Raw genomic sequence first — 17,187 nt, 5'->3', positions numbered from 1 at the left:
CCTACTTGGTTGGTACGCACAGCTTTTTGCTAGGCTGCAGCCAATACTTCATTCAGATTCCACTTTTTGAACCAACTCTTGGAGGAATCCCACCTGCGCTGGCAACTGAAACCTCTTTCTAAACATTCTAAAATCTTGAAATAGCCTCCATCTTACTGACCCTTCAAACTCTCGCCTTTTCAAAAAACCAGATTGCAGCTCCAACAGAGCTGCTCACTTGAACCAATTTCCCACCTGAGGACCTCACCCTCTAGATCTGTGTCCACTGTCCCAGAGTGGCTATGCCGCTATCCCATCTGACATATGATTCCACCTGCTATCTCTGTCCAGCATCCCTTCTATATACAGTGTGCCTTGTCTTACACCACAAGGCCTCCTCCAAATGCCAGGGAAGAAAGTTGCTCTTAGACAGAAACTCAGAATTAAAAATAACAATAGGTCCTCCTCTAGAAGATTCCATTTGCCAGCTGGACCATCTGACACCTGCCAAGCTAAACTAATGATAAGGCTAGCAGTAATCAAATCTTAGTAGTCCAAAACACTGTGGATCATACCAAATTAAATAAACATTGACATCCTGAAATATCAAACATGTATGTTACGAAAAACTACCTTTTCTTGTGAAGTAAGCCTTTAAAAGGAAGAAAGTAATAAAAACAACAAAGAACAATGGGAAGACCTGAATGTATCTGGTTACATAGATCCAAAATTACACTCTATCTTAGATAAACAAATATACCCAGCAAAACACAATCACAGAAAGTAAAAACCAGGAGCTGCCAGAAGCAGCTGAGTCAGAAAGGGCTTTCTTTACATTCATACAATGCTAGCAGCTTCCAACTTTGGTACTCTGACCCACTCTCCCTCAAGTGCAGTCTCATCTTGCTGAGATGCTCCAAGAAGCTTTTCTCACTGAAATACTAAGCATCTCAACTATCTTTAAAGGAATGCACACCATTTAAATCCCTCCTGTCCTCATCCAACCCCTAAAATGGGCTATATTCTCAAGAAAAGGGCTATAGAATTTCTCTAGAAACCATCAAGAGGCAACGGATTTGAGAGAGAAGCAAACGCTTTAGGCACATATCAAAATGAGCACTGAGAATCTGCCTTCTAAAAACTAAAGGTCCATTATTATTGACTTGACCACAGGAAATGCAAAGCACAAAAGCATAGGACTGTTTGCTAATAATGAGTCACCTGGCCACCAGAGCTAGAGCAGGAATGACAGCAGGCCCTGTTATTTGAAGAATGTGAATGGTAGATAAGAAACCCCTAAATTCCAGATTTGTGGAATAAACATCCACCAATCAAAGACATAGCAGGCAAGTGTTAAGCAGGCTCTATAAGTCTATTGTTTCCAGGAGGCTCACAGCCCCCAACCTAGGGGGGTGGGTTTGAAACCCAGTTGGGGTGCACAGCCAGGCCCCCTTCTTCCCAACACTCCTGGCAGGTGATTCCAGAATCACGCCCTGCCACAAGCATCCCAAGTTTCTGATTTCCTAAGAAGTTTATGAAGTCCTCAAACCAGGTAATGAGAAAGGACAAAGAAATAGGTCTTTGGGTAGTTTACAAATAACCACGATCTTAAAGGCAATTAAACACAGTTACATTCTGGCTGCTTTTCTTTAAAAAAAAAAAACAAAACTGTAAGATATAAGCAACTAAAACACACTAATTGGTAGCTAGCTTCCTAAAGAGCCTGCCTTCTGAATCAAAGACTAAGCATATGATAGGTGTCAGCCTTTAACTTTTTTACTTGCTTTTTCCACCTATCTAAAAACTGAAGACTGGAAGGATAGCGCTACCTGGTTACGGAAACTACATTTCCTGTGCAAAATAAAAACCTTGATTTAAGAGTAATATAAAGGATATTTTCTCTTCTAAATATTTAGGGGAGGGGGATTACACAAAATAGTCTACGCCAAGCATGACTCAGCGACATGTGCGCCGCTGTCAGAAACCACACCAAAGCACACCAGCAGGCAACAGTGCCAGGCAGGCCTGCAAGGAGGTGCCGTCCCTGGAGAGTCTTGCTTGGATTCAAAGATGGCTTGAGACCAAGCAATTGAAGTTTCCTTGTAAGAAAGAAAAGGAAGAACAAATACAGCAGACTTACCCTCGGCTGCCAGTTCTCATACTGCTTCTGTAAATTTGCACCGATGGTTTCCAGAGCTTTCTGAGGACCCATTGACAAAGGATCTGCGGGAGCAATGAAAAGGAGAAAGTTCTTTAACAGGCGTTTCCTCTGCTGCCAAAACTTCCCTCCCCAGAGCATCCTCTTCCCACAGTTCACTTCAAAGTCACCACTGCAGCCTCAGGTCTATCAGCCAGCATTCATGGAACTGCGAGTGTGCCCAAACAGGCTTGCTACCATGCTCACAAAAACACCGTTATTAAAATCACCGGCACAGTGCTTGCTCTCCTCCAGCCCTGCTGGCCTATGTCCCTGCACCTGCTGCTTTCTGGTACTCCCTTGTCCTACTCTCCTGCTCCTGTCCAGGATATGTCATAAAAGGTCTGGGTTGCACCTCTATCAGGACAGAGACCTACACAAAGGAGTCCTCTGGGGACAGCACAAACTCGTGTTCAGACCACAGCTCTCTGGTGTGCAGGGACAGAAGAAAGGAAAAAAAAAAAAACGGGTAAAGGGGTGGCACATTCTAATAATTTCCATCTGTACTCTTCAGTTCTCCCACAAAACCCAGCCTTGCACACACAATACATCTGTGGCTCGCTGCTTACTTCCCGAGTGGCTTCTGGCACTAGGAACTCCAAGCCTATGGCTCTCAAACTTGTCTGTGACTGAAGACCCCAAAGAGCCTTTGTTTATGTGGCTGCTTCTTTCAGTGTTTACTGTACTAGAAACTAAGATGAGAAAATTTTTCCTATTTCTTTATTTGTTTTTCAAGCACAGAACAAACCCACTATATTTTAACATGAATATTTCTGATGAAAAATAACCATGGTTTCTCAAAAACCATTTAGTAAGAAGTGGCACAGCACATTTCACAAGGTTCTTTAGGGCTGAGTTTACCAGGTGGCAGCTGGCTCTCCTGGCAGGTTCTGCATTTGCCCGCATCTTCCCACGGCCCCACCTCACAGGAGTCACCACTAGAACAGGGGGGATCCTAGCTTAGCTAGGCAGGCTAACACTACACCAAACTCCAGGGGCGGTAGCCTCTGTGAGGTCATGTGTGAGGCAAAGTCTAAAGCCATGGCAGTGGGTACCTAGTGGCCACCTCTTCCACAGAGGACTCTGCATCACCGGGCACTGTCCACCTGAAAAACATGGGCTCACTGTGCAGCACACCTTACTCGCTCCCTTCTCTGATGTTTTCAAACACCGCCTTCACTGACTCCTCACATCTCACCAGAAGTCCTCCAGGGCTGAGAAGCCACCGACTCACAGTGGCAAACACCAGTTTTCAAATTCCAAAATTTTTTTTTATTTCACTTGTTTATTTATTTTTTTTATGTGGTGCTGAGGATCGAACCCAGGGTCTCGCACGTGTAGGCAAGCACTCTACCACTGAGCCATAACCCCAGCCCCAAATTCCAATTTTTTTTTTGTTTTAAAACTTTAAAATTTATCACTAACAATAAATACTATCAGTTGGTCTACTTAATGTGACAGGCTCATTGCATTCAGAAATGTCTCCTTCAGTTGAACACCGCAGGCCAGGAAGGGCACTCACGGCTGCCCCTGCAGCAGCTCCAACACCCACAGCTGCGCTTCCACAGACGCCCAATTCAGCACAGTAAGTTATGGAAAGCACACATTTGACAGATGAACTTTAACAAAACTAATATGTTTTTCTGCTTTATCAAGGGCAATCTTCATTAAAAACTGAATTTTTTTTTTTTTTTTTTTTTTACTTGCAAATGACTAGCAGCAAACAAAATGACAGCAAAGAGCTGCTGACCCTGCTGGCTCCAGTGGTCTTTACCCTCAGGGCCTTTCTAGCCACTGCAATCTGTCATAGGGGACAAGAACATCCTGATGTCATTATACAGTAGGTCTCATCTTGGAGACCCACTTTGTGAATGACTGCAAGTTTGTTTTCAACAGAGATTCTGGTTGCAAATTTGAAAGCAATCTTGCAAGGGAACATATCAGACTGCTAGACAAGGAGAACGCTCCTCTCCTGGAGACTCCTTCCATAGGTGATCTGGGCTCCCTCAGAAACCAAATTCATCACTGCCCACCCTCATGTGTTCAATCTCTCCCACAGCAGAGCCCCCATGGGCTCCGACTCAGTTACGCACACTGCATTCAGAAATGTCTCCTTCAGGTGAACACCGCAGGCTTGGACAGTCAGAGTGTAACAAGACCTCGAAGCACCAAGCAGCTGTCCCCTCTCGCACCCTCAGAAGCAACCACTTCACTCCAGCAACCAGGGCCTCTGACAGGGCCTCCATCCTCCTAACCCTTCTACACTCTCTGATCTTAGCAGTGGACAGGACTCTTCCCTCTTGCATACATACCCCGACATCCCCTGCCCCTATTCTTCCAAAGTAGCTACACCACACATACAGCAAAGTCACGCTCTGCACTCTATGTGGCGTCCCACAGGTTCCATGCTGAGCCTGGGGGCATATACCACAGCTCTGTCCAACTCCCCTCCCAAGCAGCACCTTCCCCACCTTTCCTTCAGCTAGCCTTTCCCCCTTCTTGGCCACCTGCTGTAAAACCCCACAGAATGAGAGATTCCTCTTTGTGCAAAGTAAATGGCTCCCAAGAGGGGAGCCTGCAGGAATCTGTGGGCAGCAGCAAAAGGACTGGCACCCTGTTGTCATGTCCTCACAGTCACAGGCTGAAAGCTTCAATAGCTTAAAACTGCCCACATTTGCCCATAGAAGCTCAGTGAGCCATAGACAGGATAAACCCAAAGGCATCCACATCTGGACAGGCCCCAACTACACTGATAAAACTAGCCACAAAGAAAGAGCCCAGGAGAAAATCAGATCACAAACTAAGGGTCAAGAGTTAGGAGAGCTCTGGACTGCCTAATAAAACTGGAAGCCAGTCAAAACAGGGCAATGCCTTCAAAATTCTCCAAGAAAGCAATTCCATTCAATTCTGAGGGAGTAAAACAGAGGTCTTTTCAGACATGCAAACATGCAGAGTCTGTATGTCACATTTCTTAGAAAGTAAACCATAAAAGAAAATAACAAGGACTCCAGAAAATGGGGGCGGGCATTAAGAAGAGCTGAGTCCCTTACAACAGGTCTGGAGACCAAGCATTCCAACAGGAGCAAGAAGAGAGGTTAAAAAACAAAACTAATAGATATTTGAACATTGGAAAAATTATTGTAACCTCTGACAGACGAACTGTCATACATGTAAAAAATAAAATAAACTAATTACAGGTTCACAGAAAAACTGGCAATAACAAATTACTAGCAAATTGGTGACTACATGGAAAAATCATATACAAAGAACCAGATGCCACTGGAGAAGGGCAGGACACAAATATTTTTAATCACAGCATTCCGTACCATTTACTTGCATTACTCTGATAAAAAATAAAAATAGGAACTAATGATAACATCACAGGCCAGGACTGTACAACTGGAGGCACCTCCTCTAGGGTATATCTGAGGCATCCAGGACATCTCCAAGCTGAGGCACCAGGCCCTCCCCTCTGTGAGCTCCAGTTCACAGCTCAGGAGAGCAGCTCTGCTTGAGGGAAACTGGGTAAAAGCCAGGCTCTAGCACCTGCAGTAGAAGAACCGCAGTAACATGCTACAATCAATAAGAAAGAAGATGCTAATTTTCATTTCTCTTTGTTCTACAGAACAGAGGTCTAAGACTGCAGCACAATTACAACAACCCCAACCAAGTCAGCTGAAACCTGAACAACAGAACTGGTAAGGGAGGGACGGGATCTGAAAAATGAAAATTAGGGGCTACCTAAGCACATAAACAAAGAAAGGGGAGCAGAACTTAGTTTTAACAACAGAAGCATTTAAAGAACAGGGCCTGTGCATGCGTGATGGATAGTGCGTCACACAAAGCTGGCTAGAAAGCCCGATCCCCTCCTACTGAGCAGTGAGGGTGTGGCCAGCAGCTCACAGCCCCAACGGTGGTGAAGGGAACAGGCCGGCACAAGAGCCAAGCCTGTAATCCCAGCAACTCAGGAGGCTGAGGCAGGAGGAAGACAAGTTTGAAGCCAGCCAAGCAACAACTTATTGAGATATTATCTAAAAAATAAAGAGAATGGGGATGTGGCTCAGTGATAAAGCACCCCTGGGTTCAATCCCCAACACCAAAAAAAAAAAAAAAAAAAAAGTTCTTTGTAGAAAGAAACAGGTGTGGGTACTATTTTTCATGTTTTTAGTCTCTGAATTTCCTAATTTCTTAAAATGCCCTACACATTACCCTTATAATAGTTTTTTAAAGAGAGAGAGAGAGAGGGAGGGAGGGAGGAAGGGAGGGGGGAGAGGGGTGTGCCCAGGCTCGCCTGTGCCAGCGGCATTCACTACACACTGCACTTCCTGCACACGCTCTTCTGATGAACCATGTCACAGGGAGGGAGTGCCTTAGGTCCACCTGACCTAGAAAGGACTGGAACTACCCCTCCCCATGGAACTTCACCCTGGGAGGTGAAGGCCCTTCTCCCCCACCACCCTCCGCATGTGGGCACAGAGGAGCTGAGGTCATCCTTCTGGGTGCGCCTCACAGCACCCAGCAGAAACTCCTCCTAGAGGAGGCGGCCTGACAGTGGGACGGCTCCCACTCCAGGCCTGGAATCAGGACACCTCTGGATCCAGAGGGAGGGCCAACAAAGTGGGCTGTCACCTTAATCTACTGGGAATCCCTGCAGTCAAACTGATGGCCTCCCCCCAAGAATATGATGATGAGTGGGAGAGGGGAAGAAGTGTGAGGGAGAAGGCAAGAGCAGGGAAGCAGCGTGACGGAATGATGCGTTGAACACTACAGAGACGATTCCCATACACTGAAGCCGACATTCCTGTGGGATGGGGAAGACAGATTTAAAACTGTGGCTGTCTTAGCCCCTACCTTCCAACACCTTCTTGGTCTCTATTTTGTTTTGTGGGGAAGCTGGGAAGGCTCTGAAGAGTGAGTGTGAGTAAATCAATGAACGTGTGGTGGGTAGGAAGCAGATGTGTCACCTGGCAAATAACTTTTCACTTTTTAAAATTTCTCCTACCTGCACGATTTTCAGCATAACCCCTCTGTATTTCATGTCACTTAAAACTTCACATCAAAAAGAACATGGTTGGGCTGGGGATGTGGCTCAAGCGGTAGTGCGCTTGCCTGGATCCTCAGCACCACATACAAAGAAAGATGTTGTGTCCACAGAAAACTAAACAATAAATATTAAAAAATTCTTTAAAAAAAAAAAAAAGAAAAGAAAAGAACATGGTCTGTGGTCAGACCACCTCCTAACCCATGAGCTTAGTCGAAAGCTCTCAGGTGTCTTGGCCCAAGGTCACAGAAGGCATTGGTGGTGCTGACACTTAGCAGACAGGACGAGGCAGAATATTCTCCTACCTCCTGTCTTCTTCAGAGATACACAACCTGATAGACAAGCCACCCTCCTTTCCTCCTTAAAGAACTACGTTCTTCTATCAAGCACCAACTGTGGTCCCACACAGGCTCCTGAGGTCTCCAAGGGATCCTACCACTGTCTCATGGGCTCCTGAACTTAGTCCTGATCCTGAAGAGAAGAGGCGGGGGCAGGGACACCTAGAGACACGCACAGGTGGATCTGTCCGCCCCAGCACCTGCCAGGTGACGGGAAAAGGGTAAGACTGGGCTTCCGGGCCACAGGTAATATGGTTCTGGGTCTGGGCTGCATGGATGTGATCAGTTTGGAACACTTCTTTTTGACAATACACGTGGGCTAGGTGCACCTCTCTGTATGTAGGCTATCCTTCAATGAAAACTTGAAAGAAAATACAACAGAGCTCACTGCTCAAAGAATCTTAATAGTTCTTTGTACCTTATATCTAGTACACACTTAATAAACATTTGTTAATTGACTTATTAACTGAGTATTGCCTACTGGATCCAGTGTGAATTTCTCTGTGGCTTTTAAGGACTCTGCCACTAATTAGTTGTGTAACATTGAAGAACTAATTTTTGAGTGAGAAAATACATAATGGCAAAAAGGCTACTTTGAAACTAGGAATGACTGTATCTTCTTAATCATAATATCATCTCAATGTATTTCATAAATAGTGAGGGGCTGAGCAAAGCCTGGAGCTACACGGCTACACAGAGGCACACGAACCGCTCTGGCTACTGGCAGGACTTGCAGCAGCCCTCAAGTGTCCAGGGTCCCAGGGTAGGCTGAAATTCTTCAGGAACCATCTCGAACCAGCCTGCCCTGTCCTATCCACTGAGCCTCACTCCATCCCGGTTCCTGTGCTACCTGCTGCAATTCTACAAAAGGCAGAAGCTGAATGGATTTCCAACAGATCTGAGGGGAAGATTGGGACACGTGTTTTTAAAACACAGGCCTCGTGCTGCACACAAGACTCAAGTGGAAAAGAGCCAGGGAGGAAGCTCCAAGTGGTCACACCATCCTCCCTCAGAGGCGGCAATGGAGATACTAAATATTACCTTGAGACAGCAGCACTCTACAGAGAAAAGGGGGTTTTTGATCAGTGAGTTCCAAGAGCAAAGGTTTTTAGTTGCAGACCCACAGCTGGGCCAGAGCACTGGAAGTCACTGGCAGACAGCTAATGTGAACCCCTTCCCCAGCACCCACGGGCCCAGCCAGGGCTCCAACCTCAGCCTTTCCAAGAGGGGCCTTCACTCCCCTCCCAGCTTTGCTCTGCCTTCCCAACCTAATGCACCACCCTCAGCACTTCCTGGCCCCTAGTCACTCAAGGCCAACCTCCTCCTCTTGGCCTCTGATCCCTTCCACCAGGCCAGGTGGCCCTCCTCGTGTGATGTGAGCAGCAGAAAGGCGAGGCGCCCCACTCACAGCTCCTCCGAACACAGCACTGGACTTAGCACATATGCACCCATCTGACTTATCTGCTGGCCAATGTGATGACCAGGCTTGTTGTCAGAACCCAAAAGTAGAGTCTGAGCAAATGCTCTGTAACCCCAGAGCACACCAAGGACAGCCGTGACTACTTTCTCTCATCTGGACTGGGTCTCTTGATGCCCGCATGGAGATTAAGGGGAGAATAACTGCTTTCTCTAAAGACTAAGAGAAAAACAAAGCAAAGAACCTCCTAAATAATTCCTTGGGCTACGATCTCCATGCACCTCACAAGCCTTTGGTATTCCACCCTTGTGACGCACAGCTACCACCGGCTCGCACATAAAAGGTACTCCAGTGAATTACACTGCCTCCTGCTCAGCACACAGCTCTTCTACAACCTACTCTCAAACCCAGTTCCCAAACGAATGCAAGGCACGCTTCTCTGTTTAGCAGAATTGTTTTCAGTATTACTGCAATAGCATTTAATGGCGGGTCACAAAACAAAACTGCTTCCCTCTGCTTTCCGAAAAGACATGAGAGTCTTTCCAGGAGGTAGAACAGCATCTCTCAAAAGCCAGAGGGAGACAGACACAGAGACAGCGGTGGGAAGGCACGATAGTGGCACTCTGGAGTCGCAGGCTAACGAGAGCCCACTACGCCCACGTCCCCCTCCTCTGCCAAGCCCCTGAGCACCTGGCCACCAGCCACCCATACTGCGAAGGGCCCCGCCTGTGGTCTGCCATCTGGAACAGCAGCAGTAGGGCAACCTTTCCCTGCTTGTTCCTCCACAGACAATGACAGCCAGGCAGAGGCCTCAGGAAGGAGCCTAAGGAAGAAGCACTGGCTACAATGCAGGCGTAGGTGGCACAGGCAGGTACACAAAAACAGACTGAAAGATAGGGACCCATGTCTCTTCTCAAGATTCCCATACCCCTTTTCTCTGAGGTCAAAGCAGTCTCAGCCCAGCACAGCAATGGCCACACACACAGCTTATAGCAGAGCACAGGGCATGGGCTCAGATGGCCGTCTGACACACTGGATGTTTAATTTGTTAAATAAAATGAGAATTATCATGCATTCTATTATGAGACATCTGTCAGAGATACTGGCTGGCTGGGCAGGAGGCCCACAAGGCCAGCACACCTAACAGGGGCAAATGAGGCATGTTCACTGCACCTCTCTGCAGCCAGCCACACAGGAAGAGGCAGTACCCAGGGAGCAGCACATCACCCTGCTCGGCATGCGGTGTGCTGCGGGGAAGACGTTGTGTTAGAGTATTGTGGAGCAGAAGGCACTGAATATGGTGCTACAGTCTGAATGTGTCCCTCAATTCATGTTCGTCCTTAAACCACAAAGTGGTGGGGGCCTCAGGGAGTAATTAAGTCATGAGGGCAGAGCCCCTATGAATGGAGGGGCTAGAGGGAACCAACTTGGCCCTGTTACCCTCTTGGCCCTTCCACCATGTGAGGAGAGTTCAAGGCACCACCTTGGGAGCAGAGAGCAGTCCCCACCAGACATAGAACCTGCTAGCACCTTGATCTTGGGCCTGCCACCTCCAGAACTGTGGGCAATAAATTTGTATTATTTATAAATTACCCAGTCTCCAGTGCCTTGTCATAGCAGCACAAATAGACTAAGACAGGGCTGGGGCTGTGTGCGAGAGCACTCGCCTAGCACGTGAAAGGCACCGGGTTCGATCCTCAGCACCACATAAAAATAAAGGTATTGTGTCCAACTAAGAGAGAGAGAGAGAGAGAGACTAAGATAGCTGTGGGGGTGTTGAGCGGGTGGATACTGGGTTGTGGTAGGGGCATAAGGAGGCTGCCCTGCCAAGACAAGTCTCTATGTGGGGCTAAGGTCAAGGTCTCAGCCAATCCCCCTATAGCCCTGCATAGCTCCATTTCACAGGTGAAGAAATCGAGGCTCTAAACAGTCCAGGGAGTGCAGCGTAACTAAATGAACAAAGCTGGGGTCTGTAACAGAGCACAAAGTGCTAAGACCAAGCGTGAGATGCTGACCTGCTGCCTTCTGAACAGCAGCATCTCAGTGATTTATGAGGCTGTGCCAGCTACGGTAAAGAGGCTTCCTCTCCACCCCTCTGCACTATGACCTGCCATGCAGCCTGGGTCCCTGTCACTAGCATCCCCTCTCCTGGCCTCACCAGCCATGCTGCTGCACAGCCCTCAGCCTAGTCACCTTCACACTTCAGGCCACTGCAATCCACCAGGCCCCAGCTCACAGCTGGGATGATGCAGGCCAGAGGTGATCCGTGGACCCATCCAGGCTCCCACCCCCCACTGCCCTTCTCTGCACCTTCTCTGTGCCCTCAGGGTCCTGTTTCCCTCTCTCTGGTCTCAGGCCACACCATGCAGGTGGCCTCCCCAAGTCCCCAATCTGTAGGGGGCCCCCTTCTCAAACCAGAACCACTTTCCCAGCTTTCTCCTGGAAGCTGACTCCACACTGAGGATTCCAGAAGCAGCTTTCCATATACAAAATGCAATCCTATCGTCTCTCCAGATGGGCCCTGACTCATGGTCTGGGGTACTGGAATATCACCACTGCCTGGACTGGCCATGCCTGAAAACCAAAGCAGTTGATGAAAATGTTAAAATCAACAATCCTAGAGCCACAAGGCAAGGCAGGAAGGGCACATCTGCTTGAGGATGAAGGAAACTGCAAGGCCCTAAAGTGACCTGTCAAGTCAGGGGCTTAAGGCCTGTGCAGAGGAAGCACAAAAGGCACATATGCCACAAAAGGCTGGCCTGGACAGGGTGCTGGCCACGGGCAATGAGGAGGGCAGACAGGGGAGGAGACACAGCAAGAAGTTAAAAAGGTGGATGGTCCCCACGGGGTTGGAGCAAAGGATGAGGTAAACTGAAATGGCCTTCAGTACAGACCACTTGGTAGAGAAGTAGACAAAGGCACGCCACACAGCAGTGCAGGCACAAATTACACAGGCACACGTGGGCACCCTGCTCCGCCCAAGGTAGAGGTCCCGGGAGCCACGGGCCCAGTTCTGATGACACCAACTTGGTTTCTAAACACCACCTTCCACTAAGAGGAACTGAGTCTAGGAGTAGGGCAGGGAAAGAACTGGGCAAGACAGGAAGGAAGGAAGTACTTAAAAATGATGGAAGCACTGGGCATGGTGGCCACGCCTGTAATCCCAGGGGCTCCCAAGGCTGAGGCAGGAGGATCTTGAGTTCAAAACCAGCCTCAGCAATTTAGCGAGGCCCTAAGCAACTCAGTGAGACCCTGGGTCTAATAAAATACAAAATAGGGCTAGGAGGTGGCTCAGTGGTCAAGTGCCCTGAGTTCAATCCCCGGTACCCCCTGAAAAAAACAGAATGATGGGAACAAAACAAAAGGCCAGAGAAGCCGGCCAAAAATGTCAGACTCCCACTGCCTGGGTGGGAGCCCAGCTCAGTGCTCGATAATGACACCTGGATTATAAAATGCACTGAGTGAAAAAGGAAACAGGACCTCCAGTAGTCTCCGGCCACTTGTCCAGGAACACAGCTCCACTCCAAAGGCAGTGCAGCCCAGCAGGTGCCAAGAGCTACAGCAACCTGGAGAGGACAGATGAAAACCACACCCTCCAAACAGGGCACCACATCAACACAGCAGCTCTCTCGGTCCTCTAAAAGACGTGGTCCAGAATGAATTCTCAGCAGACATCAAACATTCTACAAAAATAAAGCATACCTGTCATGGGAGCCGAGGAGAAGCTGCAGGCCTGCTGCAGGTTAGAACACGTTTAAGGCAACCACGACACTGAGCAGGCCCCTGTGCTACCAAGGATGGCACTGGGCCACTGGCAAGCCTGAACAAGCCAAGGCTTCTGTGGCAGCCACCGCCCACCAGTGCTTGATCCCAAGGATTGCACTGTGATTCTGAACAAGAAAATCCATTTGCAGGAATTACACATTAAAGATTTCAGAAGTGAGCCAGGAACAGTGGCGCATGCCTATAATCCCAGCAACTTGGGAGGCTGAGGAAGGAGGATCACAAGTTCAAGGCCAGCCTCAGCAACTCAGTGAGGCCCTCCCTAAACAACTTAGTGAAATCCTGTCTCAAAATACAAATTTTAAAAAAAGGTTTGGGATTTACTCAGTGGTAAAGTACCCTGGGTTCAATCCTTAGCACCAAAAAAGAATCAGAGGTGATAGGACAGCAACTTATTCCAATGAACCAGGGAAACTGCTCACTACTCTACTTGCAACTTTTGAAACTTGCTTTCAAAATAAAATGCATACTGCCAGACACCACTGCAAATGTGCTAAAGCGAATCTTTAGGGTTCTTTATTTCTCATACCACATTGTTAACATCGTCATCACCAGGACCAGGTCTACCCACTTTTTAATAAAGGACAAATGAAAAAATTTCAGCCTAGAAAAAGCACATGCCATTCTGAACTCAAAACTCCTTTGAGCCCAGTGTAGTGGCACACACCTATAATCCCAGCGACTTGGGAGGCTGAGACAGGAGGATAGTGAGTTCAAAGCCAGCCTCAGCAAAAGCAAGGCCCTAAGCAACTCAGTGAGACCCTGTCTCTAAATAAAATACAAAATAGGGATGGGAATGTGGCTCAGTGGTTGTGTGACCCTGAGTTCAATCCCCAGTACCAAAAAAAAAAAAAAACTCCTTTGAAATTATTACAAAGTAGACTATATTCCTAAATTGTAGGGGAAAAAAATAAACACAATATTTAAATATATATTCATTTGCTGAATTTTTACACTAAAGGAAAGGAATTCTTTCCTTTTCATTAACATCCAGTAAATCTTGATCAAAGAGATTATGGAAGAGGGCTCTCTGGATTTTGGGGAGAGTACATATGAAAGAACTCTAAAGTATCTAATAAAAACCAAAGTCCCTTGGTCCAAGAAATGTGATTCTGTCCTCAGACACCCCCCCACCTATGCATCCCAGTGGGGCCATACGTCCCCTGCAAGGCACATAGCAACCCAGGTGAGCAACGCTAACATAAGAGAAGTTGAAGAGGGACAGAACAAAAATAGACTGAATAAATTCAGCTGGGACAAAGGATTCTTGGAGTGGAAATAGCTGGGGTGGTGAGTAAGAAGTCGACATGCAGCAGCACCATCAGCAAGGGACAGCAGTAGCTGAGGAAGACGGCTACTCTGTCGGTGGGTGCAGGGCAACAGGGCCTGGGCAAAGGCTAGTGACTGCCATCCAAGACACAGTGAGGTAAGGAGACATGCAAATAAAGGAGGAAAAATAATTTTTCCAACTTGGATTACATATAATTTTCATTAAAGTAATGAACTTCTTTAGCTGAGGATATAAAAAGCTGGGTGAGGATGAGTTTGCCCCAATCCTACCATGCAGAGAAACCTGCATAATCAATATCAAACTTGTCTTGTGCTCACCAGGAAGCTGAGACCACAGTGAAATCAACTGAATTCCATGAGACTATCATCCTCCCAGAGAGACAGGACTCATGCATTATTTCTACCTGGAAGAAACCAGCCAAAATGGAACCATATACACACAGGGGGGGGGGGCCAGCATGGCAGTTTGGAATAGGTAGGGGTCCCAGAACAAGGGGAGCTCCCATCCCCACGGGCCACTCCAGTGGCTTGTGAAAAGCGCAGAGTAAAGTCCCCCTAGCCTGAATCCCTGAGGCGAGAAGCAGGAGAACCTGTGCACAGAGCACAGGCTCAGGCCCTGGGCACTGGGGAAGGAGTGGAGACGAGGCCTGTCTTACTTGGGGCGGGATAGAGAACTCCCAGAATTCAGACAAAGACAACTGAGAAAAAGGTCCACTTGGAGCAGAGGCAGAAAACACCTTGGGCACAGAATTTTGCACTGATACCAGACAGGCTGACTACTGCAGGACAGGTAAAAGCAGTGGGCTTAATCTCCAGTACCAAAAAGTTTTTAAAGATAATGACTGGAGTTTATTGCAAAAATAAAGATATCAAGCTACACATCCAAAAAGCTCAAAGAACCCCAAGAAGAACAAATTCCAAAAACCAAACAAGCACAAAAGCAGATATGTCACCGACAGTCTACCCAAAATCTAAAGGTAAAAAGGAAATCCCGAAGACTGCCGGAGGCAGAGGATGGGAAACCTAACCAGAAGCCAGCCACCAAGACCAGAATTATAGCACACTTCTCATCCAAAACCACGCCACCAGAAGATGAGTGGCTACTTCCAAATACTGAAAGAAAAATCTCAACACAAAACTATAAGAAGAAAAAATAGCTTTTGACAATAAAGAATTTTCAAACAAAAATCTGGACAAATTTAATTCCTTCAGACCATACTGCAAGCAATGTTAAAGGAAGCTCTTCCCGCAGAATGACTGGGACACCAGAGGGAAACCTGACCTTGGCGAGGGATGCACAGCCCCCACATGGGAAATGGGAGCAGGAACAGAAAAGACATCTTTAGTCTCACTCTTCAAAACCCTCCTGAGTGCTAGTGAGGACGTGGAGCAATCATACACACACCAGGAATGCAAAATGGTACAGTACAAAACAGCTGGACAGTTTCTCAAGGAACGAACACAATTTAACATGTGACCTGATAATCCCATCATAAATATCTGCCCCCAAAAAAGTCCATACAAAGATTAAGTACTTTCAGAAACTTTATTCATAACTGCCAAGAACTGGAAACAACTCAAAGCTCCATCAACGGATGAACAGGTCAACAAAGTGTGGCATCTCCATACAAGTGGGACAAACAGGACAGGCTATGTCACACTCCCAGCGCAGCAGTATGGCTGCTCTGCCACACACTCTGAGGTGCGAAGGGAGCGAGGCTCAAAAGGACAAACTGCATGGTCCCTGAAGCGGCATTCTGAGGAAGGGCAAGGCAGGCACAAAGACCAGGGCTGGCTGCCAGAGCTAAGGAAAGAGGGCACAAGGGAATTCTTTCGATATGATGAAAATATTCTATCCATTGACCGTAGTATTTGTCACACAACTGTATGTTTTTGTTAAAGCTCAGAGAAATATATTACATTCAAAAAGGTGAATTTTACTATATATAAATGGTTTCCAAATAAACCTGATACTAAAGTGGGGGAAAGTGGATACATTGTGTAATGGTGAAAAACACTGTCACTGATGGAAGAAAATATGTGCAAATCACAAGGGACTAATATCCAGAAAATAAAAACCTCCTACAACAACAAAACTCAATTCAAAAATAGGTTAAGGACTGAATAGATATTTCTCCAGAGAAGTATCCAAATGGCCAATAAGCCCATCAAAAGATACTCACCATCACCAATCACTCAAATGCAAATCAAAACCTCCATGAGATACCACCTCACACCCACTAGGATGCCTACATCACAAACACAAAACAGTAAGTACGTGGAGTAACTGGGACCCTTGCGCATTGCTGGAAGTGATGGAAATGGCACCACTTCTAAGGAAAACAGCATGGCAGCTCCTCAAAAATTAAGCACAGAATCACCATGTGATGCAGCAACCCTACTTCTGGGACTAACTCAACAGAATCAAAAGCAGATACCTGTACACCATGTTCACAGCAGCGTTATTCACAATAGCTAAACACTATTGTGAGGAAAGCTAAAAGGTAGAAACCATTTAAAAGTCTATTAATGGGGCTGGGGCTGTAGCTTAGTGGTAGAGCACTCGCCTAGAACATGTGAGGCACTGGGTTTGATCCTCAGCACCACAGCACCACACAAGAGTAAATAAATAAAGATGCTGTGTCTATCTACAACTAAAAAAGATTTTAAAAAAAAAAGTCTATTGATGAATAAATGCTTAAACAAAATGTGGCAGAACAGACACCAACAGAGTATCATTCAGCCTTAGGAAGAAGATTCTGTTACCTGACACGGCATGAATGAACCTGAAGATCCTATGCCAAGTGAGATAAGCAGGCTGGGATGTAGCTCAGAGGAAAAGAGCATTTGCCTGCATGTGGAAGGCCCTGGACACACAGCAAAAAAAAAAAAAAGAAGAAGAAGAAGAAGAAGAAGAAGAAGCAGAGGCAAATATCATATGATGACACTGATCTGAAGTCCCTAGAGTGGTCCAACTATACAGCCAGAGTGAAATTGGGGTTGGGAGGTGCTGGGGAACTATGTAATGGGAACAGTTTTGGCTCGGGGTGGTGAAAAGGTTCTGGAAGTGGATGGTGGTCATATCTGCCCAACCGTGGAATGTGCCTGTGCCACGGACCCCATACTTCAACAAGGCTGGGAT

The 17,187-nt window shown here is 47.0% G+C and overlaps 1 protein-coding gene across 1 annotated transcript in view; it reads right to left on the bottom strand.

Moving 5' to 3' along the window:
• Nucleotides 1–17,187, bottom strand: part of Rptor (regulatory associated protein of MTOR complex 1) — a 332,581-nt gene that overhangs the window by 250,310 nt on the left and 65,084 nt on the right. Inside the window, exon 4 of the mRNA XM_071604063.1 lies at nt 2,120–2,202. Coding sequence (XP_071460164.1) covers nt 2,120–2,202 — 83 coding nt within the window. The remainder of the gene's footprint in view (nt 1–2,119; nt 2,203–17,187) is intronic.

This window comes from Marmota flaviventris, chromosome 17, assembly GCF_047511675.1.
Source record: "Marmota flaviventris isolate mMarFla1 chromosome 17, mMarFla1.hap1, whole genome shotgun sequence".
Lineage (NCBI taxonomy): Eukaryota > Metazoa > Chordata > Mammalia > Rodentia > Sciuridae > Marmota > Marmota flaviventris.
Note: the sequence above shows the minus strand (reverse complement) of the source record. Positions and strands in the feature narration are given on the sequence as shown.